Source organism: Hydractinia symbiolongicarpus, chromosome 12 (genome assembly GCF_029227915.1).
Source record: "Hydractinia symbiolongicarpus strain clone_291-10 chromosome 12, HSymV2.1, whole genome shotgun sequence".
Classification (NCBI taxonomy): domain Eukaryota; kingdom Metazoa; phylum Cnidaria; class Hydrozoa; order Anthoathecata; family Hydractiniidae; genus Hydractinia; species Hydractinia symbiolongicarpus.
In genome coordinates, this window is record NC_079886.1 from 14,643,501 (window position 1) to 14,662,647 (window position 19,147).

A 19,147-nucleotide genomic window follows, 5' to 3' on the forward strand; every position below is an offset into this window, starting at 1 on the left:
AATTTAAAGGAGTATCTAGCATAGCTTATCAAATAATATTAAAATAGCAGTTTACAACAATATTTGGGATCAAATGCGCAGCGCAGTCTTCATTCTTTACGATTATCAAGATACGCACAAAGCCGGCGTAGCGCTAAGTCGCGGGGTCAGATCGGACTTTAAAAGCCGTGACGTTACGGAAATTGGTGAAAAAATCGGTTGAAGAAGAAGAAGAAGAAGAAAATTAAGATAATTAATTTATGCCCTGGCGCGTAACTAATGTATTTGTCCTAAAATTCGAAATGCTACATAACGCTGTTAGCTGACTAACAAACGGAAAACTTTGCTTTGTTGAACTCACTGTAATGTTATTATTTTTATAATACTATTGTTTCCCTTTATATGTGTCTTACTAAGCATAAATAGCTAGCTTCAGTTTTAGGTAAATGTTCCCAGTTTAAGTATATTTAACTGGATGTCTTAGCTACTGTTAGCTAGCTAATGTTTTAGCCTCCAGATTCTACTCTTCCCATCCCCCATGGCTAGCTCTAACCTATGACTTATGTTGTTATTCCTCTTTTTTAATTATCTATAGCTAGCTACCTAAGTTTCCAAACTTCTCTTCTTTTATGAGCACGAACTATGATGTAACAAGTTAGCTAGCTACCTATGTTCAAGTCTTTGAAAGATTTTGTAGGTAGTTCATAACCTTTTTGTGAAAGATTTATGGGCAATGGCAATATAGGACATGCTGAATGAACTGATTTTTGTTGATTTGTATGTGCTCCTCAAAACCAATCTGTTTTACATTTTATGTAAACTTTTGTGAGGACGGACCATATATATTCCAAAAATGTTCATTCAAAATTTACTCCTTATTCTTTTTTGACATTTACGTTTAAAATGGTTAGTAAAGGCCACTACAGATCATCATACTAAGAAAAAATTTTGTGTTCTTAACCGGTTATATAATTTTTACGTTTTGTGCATATTTTGGGGGAACAGGATAGTATGTAACCGAATAAATGATTTTCCAGATATAAATTTGATGTTTTTTGACACTTTTGATTAAAATATTAAAGGTTTTTAACGTAATCAAACGTAATCACTTTATAAGATGTAAATATTTGAGATGTCATTTCTGACTTTATTGTTATTGTTATTTTTTTTTTTTTTTTTTTTTTTTATTAACTGTCCTTCAGGCACTTCCATATTTTACAATGGCTATTCGTCCTATTAAAATAATAATAATATTTAAATAAAGAAATAAGTTGTTCTATAAAAAAAGACACTGTAAACTGTAGACAAGATTAGCAGAGTTCAAAGTGGCGAAGGATAGAAAGACATCGATATATTAGATTCTGACGGAGAATTAAGACCAGAACATATGAAAATGAAAATTATACACCAAAATATATAATAAAAAAAAATATACATATATTAAATATATTTATTAATCGACAGGCTTAAGAAATAAAAACAATCGAGCAAATGAACAAAAGGTATGTTGCATAATAAAAATCGCAAGACCATGGTCTAACAAATATTTTTTCAAAAAAGTACGAAATTTTTTGTGATCAGGTTGGTGTTGTACTTGATTCTATACATTATTTTGATCAGCGTTTTAAGCTCTACACATTGGAAGCAACGTGTAAACAAATTGCAGGAAAAATTTTTGTGTATTGACGGGTCCTGGCAGACGTCATCAAAATACAAGTTACGATTCTCTTTTTTTGTACTTTAGAGGACGTTACTGACGTCAGCAAAATTTTAAAATTTTTATATCTCCTTATGCGTTTGCGAACACTCATTTTTATCAGCGTTTCAATCTGCACGCATTACAGGCAACAGATAAACGACATTTCGCCAAATTTTTTTGTATATGCACTGCTGACGTTAGCAAAATCTGCAAAACAACCTAATCTTCTGCCTTAGGTAGATTCTTCCACGGGCCTTAACGACTAGTCTATATATTAATACGGAAGTTGTGTCCGTCTGTGACTGCCAAAGTGGATATCGTTATTTTCCATTGATGTCGCCGAAAAACTTATCTCCGATTTGTTAATCTATATGACGTTACGGCGCGACGTCAATAACACTACTTTAACGTCAAAATCCTATATTAAATTAATGAAGCCATTACATTGCACTTAAAACTTTGAGGCCAAGTAACTTGGAAACGAGGTGGTGGTGGCTAACTAGGGACCACCTAGGACCAAATTGGGTAAGTTTCCCAAGCCTGGGTCCCGAATCCGTTTCAGAGTGGTCGGTTTTATGACGTCATAAAAAAAACCTTTCAAGTACAATATTTCCGTAACCGTAATTTTTTTGTTTATTGACGGGTGCTGGCACACGTCATCAAAATTCAAGTTATGGTTTTCTTTTCCTATGTTTATTTTTCCACGGGTCTTATTGACTATTTTTTTTTAATATTTTGCACATCCTGAACACAACAGAATTCTCTTTTCTTGTTTTACTTTTAGTAAAATAATAGTCTAAAAGAATAAGTTTTTTTACTTAAAGCTTTGCATCACTTACAATCTTCTTTTTGAGTTTTTGAATACACCGGTAGACAAAAAAATACAGTTTTTGTCGCACGGAAAACGACATAGATAAACGACTAAACAAATACATTCCTCCGTAAACGACGAGTGTATTGGAATCTTATTTTCAGGTAACTAACTCCATTGAAATGTTTTGGAACTTGTTCACCTGATATAGTTTTGAAAGTATTCAGCATTTATGTGGCGTTCACACCAAATGCGAAAGCGAGGGCTACTGATTAGCTAACAAAGTAAGAAGAAGAAACCAGAACCTGCTGATTCATTTTGGTTTTTTTGGTTAAAATTCTGGCAAATAAAGTTATAATCTAATTAATCATATTTTTAGGTTTAAACTTTTAGACGATGTATTTCAGGAAACAAAATATTGTGAGATTTTTACTGGGTTGTCACGTCTCCGTAAAACTTCCCCTTCTTTTTTTTAATGATTCTTCGAAAAATGCATTTTTGAAACTTTCTCCCAAAATCTACTGCTTTAACTTGTTAGGTTCTAATTAAAAAGATGCAATTGTTACTTTGGTTCCTGCCGCTTACATTCGGGTTCCTACCAGTTACTTACGGGTTACCGCAATATGGCGTATCGAGAATTTTAAGTCACTTTGTATAAAGTTGACCCTGGGAACCTAAAAACATGTTTAAACTTTTTCGCCATGTTTAGGAATACCAATTCTTACAATGAGTACGGTATCTGAAGAGGGTGTTATGACAGTAAAGACTGAGGCTTGTGATCGCCTATTAGCTCAAAGAGTCGAGGTGAAGTTAAAAAGTAAAAATGTCAACGATGTTGTCAACAGGCTGCATGTCGCTATCCCAAAACCTCGCGACGACAAAGAAAGACCTCCATTTATACCAGAAGCTGCAAAGAAAAGAGGTATAAATACGGCACCTAATGAGCTACCATACTGGTGAATATGTCAAATTGTTTAAAATTACCATTTGTTGCGATCTGTTTCTCCTTTATTTTATAATTGGCAGTATTGTTTTTAATCAATTTTTGACGTGAATTTACACGATTGATGAAATTTTGGATCAACCGGTATTGTTGTTGTTGTCTAATTTAACGATATGACGTTTTTAATTAGTAACTTCTTTAGCCAAAGCAATGGAGGTTGATCAATTCAAGAAATTGCAGAAACATTTCGAACAAGAGCTTATGGAAGATTACCGTTTTGATGACCGCGCGCTGTATTTGGTGAAAGACGACGAAAAATATGATATCGTGCCTGAAATCCTAAACGGAAAAAATATTGCGGATTACATTGATCAAGATATATTTGAAAAGCTAGAGAATTTGGAGGAGAAAGAGGGATTAAGAGAGGCCGCAGGGTTTTACGATTCTGAAGGGGTATATTTCGGAACTTCTAGTTGCTTATCCATTGTTCAACAATTTTTTGTTACTGTCGCATATAAATCTTTTTGTTTAGGAAGAGCTTGACTCAGAAGACGAAGAGATACGCAAAACAGCTGACAAGTACGTTTTTTTCACCATTCATTATTTTACATGAAAAACTGGATAACATATAAACCTTTTGCTTCCCTGTAGAATTCGTCAACAGAAGAAAATTAGATTACAAGAGCATCGCGACAAAAAATCCAGAGGGACGAATGCTGCAATACTTCCAAGAAAGGCCTCTATAAAGGTATATACTTTTTTTATGCTGCAACATTGCAAAAACCAACATGCTAAGTATAACCATGATGAAAAGGGGAGAAAAGTGTTTCACAATGTGCCACAAAAAACGTTATTAACTAGATGTACAAAGAAACTTAGAATTACCGTTTTTTATTAAAAAGGTACAATATTTGCAGTACCATACACAACTTACCTGTAGTATCGAAAGAGGAACCTATTCCTCATGCATTACTTTATTGTTACTTCTTACAGGTCGAAACGTTCGGAAGACCTCAGAAGCGAAAAGCAGAAACTATGGATTTCTCTTCTGATGAAGATGTTGATATGGAGGTTTTTTTGGTGTTTTTTTCATGCTCTTACATGACGTATTTAATTTATTCAGAGGAAATGTTCTTTTTTACTTCTGTTTTAGAGCGCGGAATGTCCTGCCCGATCACGGTCAGCCATAAAAAAACTCAAGAAGAAACGCAAAGCTGAAGCGTCACAGGCTAGCAGCGACGCACGTGCGCACAGTTCGATGGGTACACCACGTGACAAAGGTGGTATTGTCGATCCCGAAAGGCAAGCAAAAGTCAAGAAGATAGCCAAGTTGGGTCAGCGGAAATTAAATCAATTTGGAAGAGCTGGTAAAGTTGTATTTTTTAATTAATCAACAGATAAAACGCGATAATTCAATTTGCAGGATCAGCGGTCCTTACAGCCCAAAAAATGCTGAATAAGGCATAATCTTCTTTATTTTTTCTGTACTGACACTCAATTTTGCAACCTCACCCCCAGGGTCTGGTGTCCCCTGAGCCGTTATTACGGACTGGCCATCAATGACCCTGGAACAGGCTGGTCATGTGACACAAATATGCCTAGATGCAAATTTGACGCTCGCCTTTAAAAGACACAAAGTTAAAGAAATTATTTTGCCGATAAAAGCAACATTGTCAGAATATCACTGACGTAACGTCTATTAACCACGCAATATTGGCGAAAGGTTTTTAATTTAGAAAATGTTTTGAAAGTTTGTTTCCATTAAAATTTATGAGCTCTAGCTTGCTAGCGGAGTTTGGCATATATAGGTACCTAGCAAGCTAACGTGACATCCTGAAACAGCTTTACTCAACCACATATTTATAAAGGACATATTAAATGGCTATTATTTTCAGGTGGGTGATCTTGTTAAGAACACGTTAGAAATTGGAAAAGATCTGGGTACTCTAGTTGCACACAAATTTTTCTAATATGCACAACAAATTTTCCTGTTTTTAAAATCAAAACTAAGAATGACAGGTTGTAGTGCTAAATTTATGGATTATACTCGGATCTGGGTTAACATGCTGTTTTCTCTTTTAAAATGATCATAACCGAGAATCGAGAAAAATACTGTATTTCTACCAAAAATGTAAACTTTTGCCATGTTGTTCTTAATTATATATATAAACTGCCACCAAGACAAGATAACTTTTTTTTGCAGATTCATATTTAGAAATTTTGCAAAATCTTATTTTGTAAAAGGGACAATATTTGATATCATTAAACGATATAATTAATGGGTTAAGTTAAAGCTGGTTTATTATATACGTGCAGGGTAATAATTCAAAAAATGCCATTTGTGTTTGGCCACGATATGTAAAATATGCTGGTGGAGCATAATCAATCACTGGCCTAAAATAAAAATAGGACCTTTTAAAGTTAAATTTTCTCAGTGTGCAAATACATATATATAATACATAAATGTGTTCGCACAAAATTTAATATTATTACAAATGTAAAGTGTTAGGATGATTTAAGGTCAAATTTATATGCTATATGCTGACTTGTATGTAAAAAATTTGGCTGTTTCTTGTGTAACATGTATGTTTATGTTCTTAATATTTTTACTGTTTTGTCGTTTCAGGTGAATCCGATCGTCATATCCACGTAAAGAAACCAAAACATTTATTTTCAGGAAAGAGAAAGCAAGGGAAAACACAACGTCGATGATGGTTACTATAAAATAAAACTTGTGTAATCATATACAATAATATTATTTGCATAAAAACGGCTTGTTGGAAAACTGTTGTAACCAATTTTTTTAAGTGTTTCGGTAATAAGAAGGTGTCTAAAAAAAAGTCTAATTGCAGTCCACCATAACCTCGTCCCCATAGCATTTTGTATATTTTATGACATCGCGACGCGATATGAAGATGGCCCTGAAGGAGGCTGGTCTGTACGAAACCTGATTGGTGCGGATTTGTCGCATAATTATTACATCACAAAAACATCATGAGTCATGAGAAAGTCGTTCGTATAAAAAGAGCGGAGGGGCTGCAGCATGTTTTTTTTAAGGGAACTGCGCACGGCACTGCTGCGGAATAAAAGTTCATGATAACTGTGTTGATTTTAAAGACAAGACCGACTGTCATAGTCAGCTCTATAGTAAATCAATACACCTTTCCCGAGACTTATTCTTTTGATGTGCCGCAACTTTTTCTGTTGAGTTTTATGAAAAACGGACAACAGATTTGAATTCCTTATCAAAAATGTCATAAACAAAGAAAATTTCGAAACAATGCAACAACCTGCTAATCTAATTTAAAGATTTGTGGCATGTCCAACCTCTTTTTGAAAACGAGGCGGGACATGGTAACTTGAGCATTAAGAAGACTTTAACTGTGATATATATCTCCTCAAAATAGCACTTTCTGTTGGCGTATCAAGTTAAACTTTTACACAATAATTAAACAAACTATGCTGAATTCAAATATGGTATTCATATTTTACGAGTTTAAAAAAAGTATGACTCATGGTCTCGGGAAAGGTGTATTTACATGTTCAGCCATAATGTTTCATATTGAAAATATTCGTAGGGTTATAAAAATTTGATGTTTTTCACATAAAAATGGTAAATTTCCACGCAAAACGTTGCGGAACGACATCACACTAGACCCAAAATATAAAACAGTCTGCTAAAAATACCAGTTTTGTTTACATCTTTGTGAGTGCTAAATTTTTTTATAATTCAGTATTTTTACACATTTGCCAAACGGGTGGCTAAATTTAAAAAACAATGGAAAGTATTTCTCCTTATTGTGATAGTCACGGGTCAATACACACAAAATAATGAAAAAAAAAGTTAAAGATCAAAATAGCAAAAAATGTTAAACAACATGCGAAGAACATTTTTATTATTTTATACTACTGAACGTACTGAACAAATTGATATTTTAGTTAGTGAGTACAGATAAAGAAAGTAAAGATTCGTTAAAAGAAAATGAAGCCACAATATTGCGCGTTAGATTTGTTAAATGTTTCCGGTCTGTATATACAAATTTTGCGCCATCTCATCATAACAAACTTCATCATTCGAAGCTCGTAGTATTTTGTGGAAAAGGGTCATTTCAGAGAAGTTTTAACGAAGGTTATTAAGTGCCGTTATTATTATAGTACGAAAAATATTTTTGGTTGTCTTAAGTGAAAGATCTTATTTTTGATGTTTATGGGCAAGTACATCCAAAACCTACTTATTTTCATCCTGTTTAACCATGAAGATTTTGTGAAAATGTTGTTAGAAAGATACACAGATAATTAGTTATGAAATATAGTCATTTATTTGTTATTATGGTAGTTACCTTGTAGATTTTAGGATCGCACCCTTCTCAATAACTTTTCATAGGCTTGTCCAAACTGAATCAAACTTAGCACACTTATAGTACGTCACAAAAGGAACAAAATGGCAGCAAAAAATTTTGCTTGCGTCAACATGTTTTCTGTGACGTCATCAAAAACTTAAAATTTGTTCAAAATGCCACTATCTGCTTAAAATTCAACAAGAAGCCCTGGGGGCTCTAAGAATTTCCGCTCGCTACCAAAATATTTGATGACAACCTGCTAATTCGTTGTTATCGTGCCAAACATTCGAAGAGGTTTGGTGCTTGAAGCTCTGAAGATAAAACACACAAGTGACATTACATCTTACAACAAACGCAAACAAAACGAAACGTGTCATAATAAACTCACACTTTAAAAGAAATTGCGAACAAAAATTATAGCCTATCATTCATGGTTGAAAGTCTTCCGATTGAAACGTTTATGGTCTTAAACGGCATTTAGTTGACAAAAAAACAAAATTTTGATGCCACCATCATGTTCAGCATACTTTTTTTATTAACTGTGCCAAATTTTGTCGAAAATAAAGTAGTTTAAATTTTTGGACCAATTTTGGCCTAAAATGACATTTCAGGTGGCAAAAAATCAAAATTTTGATGCAACCATCATGTTCAGCATACTTTTTTTATTAACTGTGCCAAATTTTGTCGAAAATAAAGTAGTTTAAATTTTTGGACCAATTTTGGCCTAAAATGACATTTCAGGTGGCAAAAAATCAAAATTTTGATGCCACCATCATGTTCAGCATACTTTTTTTATTAACTGTGCCAAATTTTGTCGAAAATAAAGTAGTTTAAATTTTGGACCAATTTTTGCCTAAAATGAGATTTAGGTAGCCAAAAATCGAAATTTTGATGTCACCATCATGTTCAGCATACTTTTTTTGTTAACTATGCCAAATTTTGTGGAAAATAAAGTAGTTTTAATTTTTGGACTAATTTTGGACTAAAATGACATTTAAGGTGGCCAAAAATAGAAATTTTGATGTCACCATCATGTTCAGCATACTTTTTTTGTTAACTGTGCCAAATTTTGTGGAAAATAAAGTAGTTTTAATTTTTGGACCAATTTTGGCCTAAAATGACATTTAAGGTGGCCAAAAATAGAAATTTTGATGTCACCATCATGTTCAGTATACTTTTTTTGTTAACTTTGCCAAATATTGTGAAAAATAAAGTAGTTTTAACTTTTGAACCAATTTTGGCGTAAAATGACATTTAGGTAACAAAAAATCAGAGGAACGTGAAATCCCAGGGTCGATTTTTTCTCAAAAAATGCTCCAAAAGAAAACACGACGGTTTTAAAGAATTTCCTACGCCTTCGGGCGCGGAAATTCAATTACTTTAGTTCTAGAGCGAATTTTTACATTCTGTTTGAAGTTTCGGAAAGCTAAATAAAATATTTAACATATTTTCCGGTTTTAACACAGATCGCATAAAAAACTGCCAAAAATTCCCATTCGGGTAAAATCCGACAAAATGGGGAAATAGTATTAACCACGTGTCCAAAACATCCAAAATGATTCTTCTCCCCCTTTACACAATGTTGGATTGTCATAGCAGCGATCATTGGGACACTCTTTACACTATTTAACAAAATCAAGTTTTCCAAGAATTAAACAGCTTTATAATATTAAGTACTAAAGTCCCCAAAGGCTATAATATTGCTTTTCAACGCCTAATAAGTGTCCGACAGGTAAATCACGTGGTTGCATGTGACCATCGGTCAAGTCGATCCAGTCTCAATCGACTACGCGTTTTAAGTCTTTTTCTAAGCGCAGGCCCTACGTGCACAGACATGCAAGGGCTGTAATATGGTATAGCACGTGGTTAGACGCCCTCACACAGGTTGCCATTGGTCAAGTACTTTCAGTCTCAACGAACAATTACGTCCCAAGTCGTTTTTTTTGTTTCAGTACCAGACACTTAGAACATAGTGTCTACGTGCACAGGCCTCCAAAGGCTATAGTGTGATCTTTCACGTCCTAATAAGTACCCTAGACGTAAATCACGTTGCTTCACGCGCCCAGGCACATAAAAATTGGCCTAGTCCTTCCAGTCTCAATGAACTACGACGTGCCAAGTCGATTATCTTAGCGCCAGACATCTAGAACACAGGTAATTACATGCGCCGTCCTCCAAACGCTGTAATATGGCCTTTTACAGCCTAATAAGAATACTGCACGTAAATCACGTGGTTTCACCCCCGCTCAGATAGGTAAAAACCGTTCTAGTCCTTCCAGTCTCAATGAACAACTACGTTCCAGGTGTTTTTCCTTTGCACCAGGTACTTAGAATACTACCAACTACGCGTACATTCCTCAATAGGCTATAGTATAACCTTTTACAGCCTAATAAGAGGCCTATACGTAAATCACGTGGTTGTACAAGCCCACACAATTGGCAACCGGCCTAATTATTCCAGTCTTAGTGAAAAATAACGTCCAAAGCCGTGTTCTTTAGCGGCAGGCACTTAGAACACAGCTAACTCCGTACTTAAGCCTCCAAATGCTGTAATATGGAATTTTGCAGACTTATAAGGGCCTTACATGCAAATTACGTGCTTCCACCACCCGGATAGGGGAAATTGTTCTAATCCTTCCAGTCTCAATAGACTAATACGTCTCAAGACGTTTTCCTTAACGCCAGGCACTTAGAACACAGCCAACCACGTATATAGACCTACAAGAGCTGATGTATTATGGCTTTTTATAGGCTAATAAGGACACGACACGTAAATCACGTGGTTTCACGTGCCTAGAAAGGTAAAAATCGTTCAAGTCCTTCCAGTCTTAATGGACTAATACGTCCCACGTCATTTTATTTAGCGTCATACTTCTAATCACATCCAACCATGGGCACAGGCCTCCAAATAACGGCTTTTTACATATACATAAATCACGTGGTTCCTCGTGTCCATACAGGTGGCCATTGGTCTAGTCTTTCCAATTTCAATGGATTACGACGTTTGAAGTCGTTTTCTTCAGCACCAGGCACATGCAACTACGTGCACAGCCTTCCAAAGGCTGCATTAAGGGTTTTAGCCTCCTAATAAGGGACCTACACATTAATCAGGTGGTTCCACGTGCCCAGATAGGAGGACATCGGTCTAGTCCATTCAATCTCAATGGACTACATAAAAATCGGCCTAGTCCTTCCAACCAATGGACTACGACGTGTTAAGTCGTTTTCCTTAGCGCCAGGCACTTAGAACATAGCTAACAACGCGCATAGGCCTCTAAGGACTTAGTATGACCTTGTGCGGCCTATTAAGAGCCCTACACGTAAATGACGTGGCTACCCCTGCTTAGACAGGTGGCAATCCGTCTAAACCTTCCAATTTCAACAGATTACGACGTCTGAAGTCGTTTTCCTCAACGCCAGGCACTAAGAACACAGCTAACTGCGTTCACTGGCCTCCAAATGCTGTAATATCTCCTTTTAAGCGTAACAAGGGCCCTACACGTAAATCACGTGGTTCCCCGTGCCCAGACAGGTGGTCATCGGTCTAGTCCTTGCAGTGTTAATGGTCTTTGCTGTCCCAAATAATTTTCTTTAGCACCAGGCACTTGGAGCACAGCCAACCACGTGCACAGATTCCGAAATCAAAAGTTTCTGTCAAAAAATTGCTATTGTTTTATTTCTAACTGTAATTAATGTTCAATGCATAATAAGGTTCATTTGAGACACTATTGTTACATACCTACGGTTGGTTATTAGATTCATTCTGGGAACGTATGTATGACTGTTAAGGTGATGTCTCATGAAATGGAACATGCATGCTTGTTTGTAGGGGTTTTATACCTTTTTTACATGGTTTCAGTGTTTTTACACACTGACTTTTTATGTATGCAAAATCATTTTTAACTATATCAAAAACAGTTTAAAAACTATAACTAAAACATAAAACAAAAATGTTATCCTATATTATAATACGCTTGTGGGAGTGACTATGTGAGTTCAAGGCACTAAAATCACGGGTCACTTTCTTATGGCTCTTGCATTGTGTCCCCAAACCGTAGCGTTACGCTAAAGTTTACTAAGTTAAAAAAAGTTGCCACACGGGCGTTTATTTTTTGTTTATTTTAAAAGTCGTACGGGTCGTTATGGATAGAATAATTTACTTTTACCCCCGGTTTACCATGTGCGAGCCGTATCTCACCGAAACAAATTGTTTATTAACTGATAAAAGAAAACCAAAGCGAAGAAGGTTGTCTCTCTTTTCAAATTAAACCTGAAAAAAGTGAAACAAGACATGCCAATGTTTACTCATCATGAGGTTAGCTCAAAGCTTATTTATTGTTCTATATTTTCCGTTTTTGTGTTCTGGGACCGAGATTGCTTCCTTTAATAAAAGAACTATCGCATTCGAATATGAATAATTCAAATCTAAAATGTAAAAACAAAACTGTTGTTGTCGAGCGAATATAAAGATTAATATTGTTTACAAAAATATGTTTTAAGAAGAAGAAAAACGTACGATGATAATATATTATCACAAAAAGAATTGATTTCAGAAACATGAGACAATGGTGTTTTCTTTCATACCCTGAGCGTCAAGTGTATGAGAGAATTGAACAAATATGTAACGCATATCCTGAGCGTTAGGATATGCATTATAGATGTCTTCATGCTTTGAGCGTCAGAAACATAAGACTATGGTGTTTTCTCTCATACCCTGAGCGTCAGGTGTATGAGAGAATTGAGATGCCTTGAGCGTCAAGTGCATCAGCATGTCCTGAGCGTCAGGCACATGCAATTACTGGTGTTTTTATTCATACCCTGAGCGTCAGATGTATGAGAGAATGAGATACCTTGAGCGTCAAGTGCATCGACATGCCCTGAGCGTCGGGCGCATGTTTCCTATTCCTGTAATGATTACAGTACACATATCTACAACTACATGTCCTGAGCGTCAGGCACATGCAAAATACTCGTGTTTTTTTCTTACCCTGAGCGTTAGGTGTATGAGAGGTGCCTTGAGCGTCAGGAGCATCAACATGCCCTGAGCGTCAGGCGCATGTTTTCTATTCAAGTGCTACTGATTGAGATGCCCTGAGCGTCCGGCGCACCTCAGTGAGCGTCAGCAAATATGGTGAACACATATATACACGCCCTGAGCGTCAGTTACGTTTTTCAATGACTTGTATTAACACATTACTTGCCTAAGCTGTAAGCTGTAAGGTTTATCTGAAAAACTAGCACAGTGTGGGGTGTTGGGGTTTTATATGCAGCCATTAATAATCAAGACCTGGGTAGGGTCCAGTTCCTTTACAGGCAAGTGAGACTACTAACCTTTAAGATCAGGTCTATAGGTAGAAACCACCCCCCACTGTGCAAGGCTCTACATTGCATCCTCAATGACTAAGGTAAACCTAATGTATACTAACTACAATGCTAAAGAACTGTACTTCTGCCACCACAATTAGCATGAGCAAAACTTGCAGTTTAGATCCATTAGAATAGATTTGCATTTGTTAAACTTGATTGTGATATTTACCTAATTTTTGTATTGTTTATGTATTATTATAGGATAGATTTGCATCGTTTTGTCAAATTGGATAATTTGTGTGTATATTTGATTGTAATATTTTACCAAATTTCTGCATAGATTTGCATCTTTTTGTCAAATTTTAAAATTGATAATACAAACTCAGTTGATCGTTATAATTTACAATTTTTTGTGTAATAATAGGATAGATTTGCATCATTTTGTTAAAATGTATAATTCGTGATACTCATTTGATTGTGATATTTTACTATAATTTCTTGTGTTACAGTAGAGTAGATTTGCATCGCTTTGTCAAATTGGATAATTTGTGTGTATATTTGATTGTAATATTTTACCAAATTTCTGCATAGATTTGCATCTTTTTGTCAAATTTTAAAATTGATAATACAAACTCAGTTGATCGTTATAATTTACAATTTTATGTGTAATAATAGGATAGATTTGCATCGTTTTGTTAAAATGTATAATTCGTGATACTCATTTGATTGTGATATTTTACTATAATTTCTTGTGTTACAGTAGAGTAGATTGGCATCGTTTTGTTAAATTCAACAATTTGTGATACTTAGTTGATTGCGATAGTTTAATATTTTTTTGTCTAATATTAGGATAGATTTGCATCGTTGTGTTAAATTCAACAGTTTGTGCTACTCAGTTGATTGGGATATTTTACTATTTTTTTGTGTAATGATAGGATAGATTTGCATCGTTTTATTACATTCAATAATTTGTGATACTCAGTTGATTGGGATATTTTACTAATTTTTTGTGTAATGATAGGATAGATTTGCATCGTTTTATTGCATTCAATAATTCGTGATACTCAGTTGATTGGGATATTTTACTAATTTTTTGTGTGATGATAGGATAGATTTGCATCGTTTTGTTTCATTCAATAATTCATGATACTCAGTTGAGTGGGATATTTTACTAATTTTTTGTGTAATAATAGGATAGATTTGCATCGTTTTGTTAAATTCAAATATTCGTGATACTTAGTGGATTGTGGTAACTTGTTTTTCCAATATAGGATAGATTAGCATCGTTTTGTTACATTCAATAATGGGTTGTCAATGCACCAATTTTACGTAGCGATAACAAAAAAGAATATATTGCCTTTGTGGATAACATAGTTAAATGCCAGCTTCTTAATAAAGACAGTAACCCAGATCTCTACAAACTAGTTTCGACATATCAAACACATTCTCATTCTAAGTCTTGTCGTAAATATAAAAACAAGAATTGTCGATACTTTTTCGGCAAGTTTTTTACAGACCGTACAATTGTTGCTGAGCCTTTACCTCAAAGAAAGAAAGAGAAACACGGTTAAAAGAAAGAAAGGCTATACTAGAAAAAGTAAAAACTTACATAGATTCAAATTTGAATCCAAGATTCAACAATATTCTTCATCCAGACGAACCGAATTATAACCAACCAGGTACAATTGAAAAAATCCTTCAAAATTTAGCCATAACAAAAAAAGAATATGAAAACGCACTAAGCATCTCACCTGATACTGGATTTCAAATTCACTTCCGAAGGCTTTCAGATTCTTGTTTTATCAATAATTATTTTATCGAAGGTTTGATGGCATGTGAAGCCAACATAGACATTCATTCTTGATTATTATAAAGCAGTTTCTTACATGTGTGCTTATTTGTCGAAAGTTGAAAATGAATCTTCAGAGGCAATGAAAAAAGCTGCATCGCAAGCACTAGAAACTGGTGATTCATTATTTGAACAGATGCAAATGCGTATCGAAATCATCGCGAAATCTCAGTTCAAGAAGCAGTAGCTACTATAATGCAAGAAATATGGTTACGAAAGACATTTCCAGCTGTAGTTTTTGCTAGTAACATTCCTGAGAAGCGATGCAGGGTATGTCGTTACGAAAAAGAAATTTTAAGTTTACCACGAGACAGTACGGATATTTTTAAACGAAACATGTTGGATAGATACATGGATAGACCAAATTTAGAATTTAAAAAAGGCAGATACCCCATGTTGGAACAAATGTGTTATGTTGAGTTCTTGTCAAGCTACTCTATGAAAATAAAACCGAAACCAGAAGATGAAAATGACAGCCAACCAGAAGTACTTGAAGAAATAATAGCTGAGATTCAAGTCGAATCTCCTTATCCAAAAACTATACCTCTGATGTCATCAAAAGAAATGTTGAACTTGCGAAAAGAAAAATGTGTTCTAAGATACCATATACCTAGTCGAGACAAAAAATCCAGAAGGATATGCACATCATTTGCTCTTTATGTTTTATCCTTTTCGCCAGGAAGCAGAATTGTTAAGTGAAAACTCAGAGAAATTATTGGAAAATGGTGTATTAGAAATTATAAATACAAATAAAAGAATATGCGAACCATTTGGTGAACTTGTTGAAGAAGCAATGATAAATTTTTACGAAAATGTAAATAATCTTGATTCTTTCGCCGAACAGGAAAACGACGGTGTTTCTGATGAGATTAGTAATATAAACAACCATGACACTGACGAAATTCGAAGTGAAACCGAAAACATCCCAGTTTTTGAAAGCACTTTTCATCTATTACTGAGCCTGGAATTTTCGAAGACGAACTCCATGAAAAGATTCGAACATTAAATAAAGCACAAAGGCAAATTTTTGAAGTGGTGAATGATTGGGTTAGAACTTACGTAAAAGGTTTAGCATGTAGCGCCAATTAAGCCAATTCACATTTTTCTAACAGGAAGTGCAGGTTGTTGAAAGTCCCATTTAATAACAACAATTTCTGACATGCTAAAAAATGCACTTTCCTATCGTGCAGGAAACTTAAGGCCGGGGCAAACAATTCAAACATTCCATCCAACACACATCCAACACCCATGTTGGATAAATGTTGGAATCGTTTGAACGAAAGTAAAATTTATAAAAGAAGAAATGACGTTAAAAGAAGAAAAAAATAGTTGGATGAAGTTGGATGAAAGTTTGTTCGCCATCAAACTTTTCATGCAACATTTGCCTCTTTTTGCGGAGAGAGAGCCATTGCTCGAACGGAGCTATTTTCCTCGTTCCCATAAATATATTAGAGCGTGACAAATTTCCGCGTTTCCTTCTAGTACGTGAAATTTTGATGAAAACGTGGGCGTTTTTGACCCACTTACCCCACTTTTTTTTATGGTCATTTCTTTAAAAGGTTCCGTGAAAATCTGGCTAATCGAGACAGCTTTATTTTATGCTGTTTCCAGTAGACATTGGTCTCCAACGAGTACGACGAATCCGGTTCTGTTTCTTACGCCCGATAGACATTTAATAGAAAAATACCGAGTTCTGATTCGTCAGATTGGATCACGTGGTTAAATTTTGTATCCGGGCTTTGGGTACTTAAAGTTCCCGCTTAAGTTATTTTATAAACCCTCTTGAAATTTGAAATTTCAGGTGCGAGTTTTCATGAAAGTTTCTTGACCACAAGCCTTGGATTATTGGATAAGTTATTATTTGATAATTACTTTGGATAGTTTTTGAAACTTCTGTGTTTTGTTTATTTTTTTGTTTGTCTGCTTTTGGATAGCTTCTCTTGCCGACTGGTTGGGGAGGCCACAAGTTGGATAAACTTTATATAGTTTATTTTTAAAGTTATTTTTTGGTTTATTTTGTTTGCCTGCTTGGATAACTTCATTTCCCGAAGTTAGTTGCATAGCTCGCTGTGTTAATTTAGATTATTTTTGAAACTTTTGTGTTCTGTGCAATTTCTGTGCTTGATTGGTTAACTCGTTTTGCCTGAAGTTAGCTAGCTACCTACAAATCATGATATCGGTTCAATCATATCGATCCACCATTGGTGCTTTTTATACCGCAGCTGCTAGTCACTGCCATAACAATACAGTAACAAATCATAATCACCACAAGTATTCAAATTATAAAATGGTTTTTGACACTACTGGCCAAGACTATTTTTGCTTTTTAAGAACTTTCATTTTAATAAGTTTTGTGTGCCTGCTAATCTGTAATATTAACCTTGCATCGATAAAATTACTGCTGTTGTTACCTGGTGACGTTGAAATTAATCCCGGGCCTGTTACCAATAATGATATTGACTTCCAGATTGCATGTCAGGAATCATATGCCACGTATCTTTTCAACAACTCAAATTCTGCCAATCAAATAGTTGCACATGCTACAAGTATTGGTCTGTCCAATGTCACATATCGGGAAGTGACAGCAGGTGATGGTAATTGTTTCTATAGAGCAGTGATACAACAACTTCATAGACCTGAAATTAGACAATGTATCCCCCATGAACTACATTTTGACGATCACCTTCAACTTCGAACAGCTGTTGTTAATTTTGTACGTAAAAATAATGATAAGCCAGTTTTTGTGGAATGTAGAACTGTTGAAATGATTAGCCCTGAACAATAGGAACATTTTTTACAAGCTCAGTCAAGACCAACTGTGGATGTTGAAGAGATTTTTATTCGGGCTGCAGCAATAATGTTAGGAATCAACATTTTAATAACCTCAGATACTAGCACCGCTGAGCATCCCTACACTGTTATAGCTTCAACTTACGAAGAAACTCATGAACTTTCTGCTGATCAACAGGCAGTACAAATACTAAATGAAGGCTCCTTTATTTTGCTTGGAAGGGTTAACAATAATCACTACCAGTCATTAATATTTGATAACAATGTGAACACTTGCACTAGTAGTTCTGCAAGTATGACTAGTATATTAACTTGTAGTCCACCTAAAAAAGCTACTCGGTTTTCATCGGAAAATATATTTCAACCTAAAAATACAAATCATTAAAAAACTAATTTGGGAGAAAACTGTTTTGAGCAAAGCCAGGATTTTCTAGTGGAAAATTTAATGAATTCTATCATGTCAGCCAATAAATCAAAGTTTAAATTGCAAAAAAATAAATTCTCAGCTAAAGAGTATGCTTTAAAGCAAAAATGTATTGATTTGAATATTCAATATGAGAAACCAAAACTCAACGAAACAACTACTGAAACCAGAAAAAGACGTAACCGAATAAATGGCAGACTAAAACGTTCACAAAAAATAATAGTTCCACAACCAGTTTCTAAGAGCAGTGAGGGAAATATCTTACCAACAAATTTGCCAACCTCAAAAACAAAAAATGCACAATCAATATCAGTAAATTTACCTATTAATCAACCAATACCCTCTACCGTTACTATCAATGAAGCAATCAGTAAGGAAAATATCTTGCCAACAAATTTGCCAACCTTAAAAACAAAAAATGCACAATCAATATCAGTAAATTTACCTATTAATCAACCAATACCCTCTACCGTTACTATCAATGAAGCAATCAGTAAGGAAAATATCTTGCCAACAAATTTGCCAACCTTAAAAACAAAAAATGCACAATCAATATCAGTAAATTTACCTATTAATCAACCAATACCCTCTACCGTTACTATCAATGAAGCAATCAGTAAGGAAAATATCTTGCCAACAAATTTGCCAACCTTAAAAACAAAAAATGCACAATCAATATCAGTAAATTTACCTATTAATCAACCAATACCCTCTACCGTTACTATCAATGAAGCAATCAGTAAGGAAAATATCTTGCCAACAAATTTGCCAACCTTAAAAACAAAAAATGCACAATCAATATCAGTAAATTTACCTATTAATCAACCAATATCCTCTACCGTTACTCTCAATGAACCAATCAGTAAGGAAAATATCTTGCCAACAAATTTGCCAACCTTAAAAACAAAAAATGCACAATCAATATCAGTAAATTTACCTATTAATCAACCAATACCCTCTACCGTTACTATCAATGAACCAATCAGTAAGGAAAATATCTTGCCA

The 19,147-nt window shown here is 34.7% G+C and overlaps 1 protein-coding gene across 1 annotated transcript in view; it reads left to right on the forward strand.

Moving 5' to 3' along the window:
- The window catches only part of LOC130621142 (GTP-binding protein 4-like), a 31,897-nt gene extending 25,680 nt beyond the window's left edge, over positions 1 to 6,217 (forward strand). Inside the window, exons 8-14 of the mRNA XM_057436453.1 lie at positions 3,199 to 3,411; positions 3,635 to 3,885; positions 3,965 to 4,011; positions 4,084 to 4,180; positions 4,426 to 4,503; positions 4,586 to 4,799; positions 6,059 to 6,217. Of these exons, the coding sequence (XP_057292436.1) occupies positions 3,199 to 3,411; positions 3,635 to 3,885; positions 3,965 to 4,011; positions 4,084 to 4,180; positions 4,426 to 4,503; positions 4,586 to 4,799; positions 6,059 to 6,144 (986 nt within the window). The 3' untranslated portion in view covers positions 6,145 to 6,217. The remainder of the gene's footprint in view (positions 1 to 3,198; positions 3,412 to 3,634; positions 3,886 to 3,964; positions 4,012 to 4,083; positions 4,181 to 4,425; positions 4,504 to 4,585; positions 4,800 to 6,058) is intronic.
- Positions 6,218 to 19,147: the final 12,930 nt, after the last annotated feature.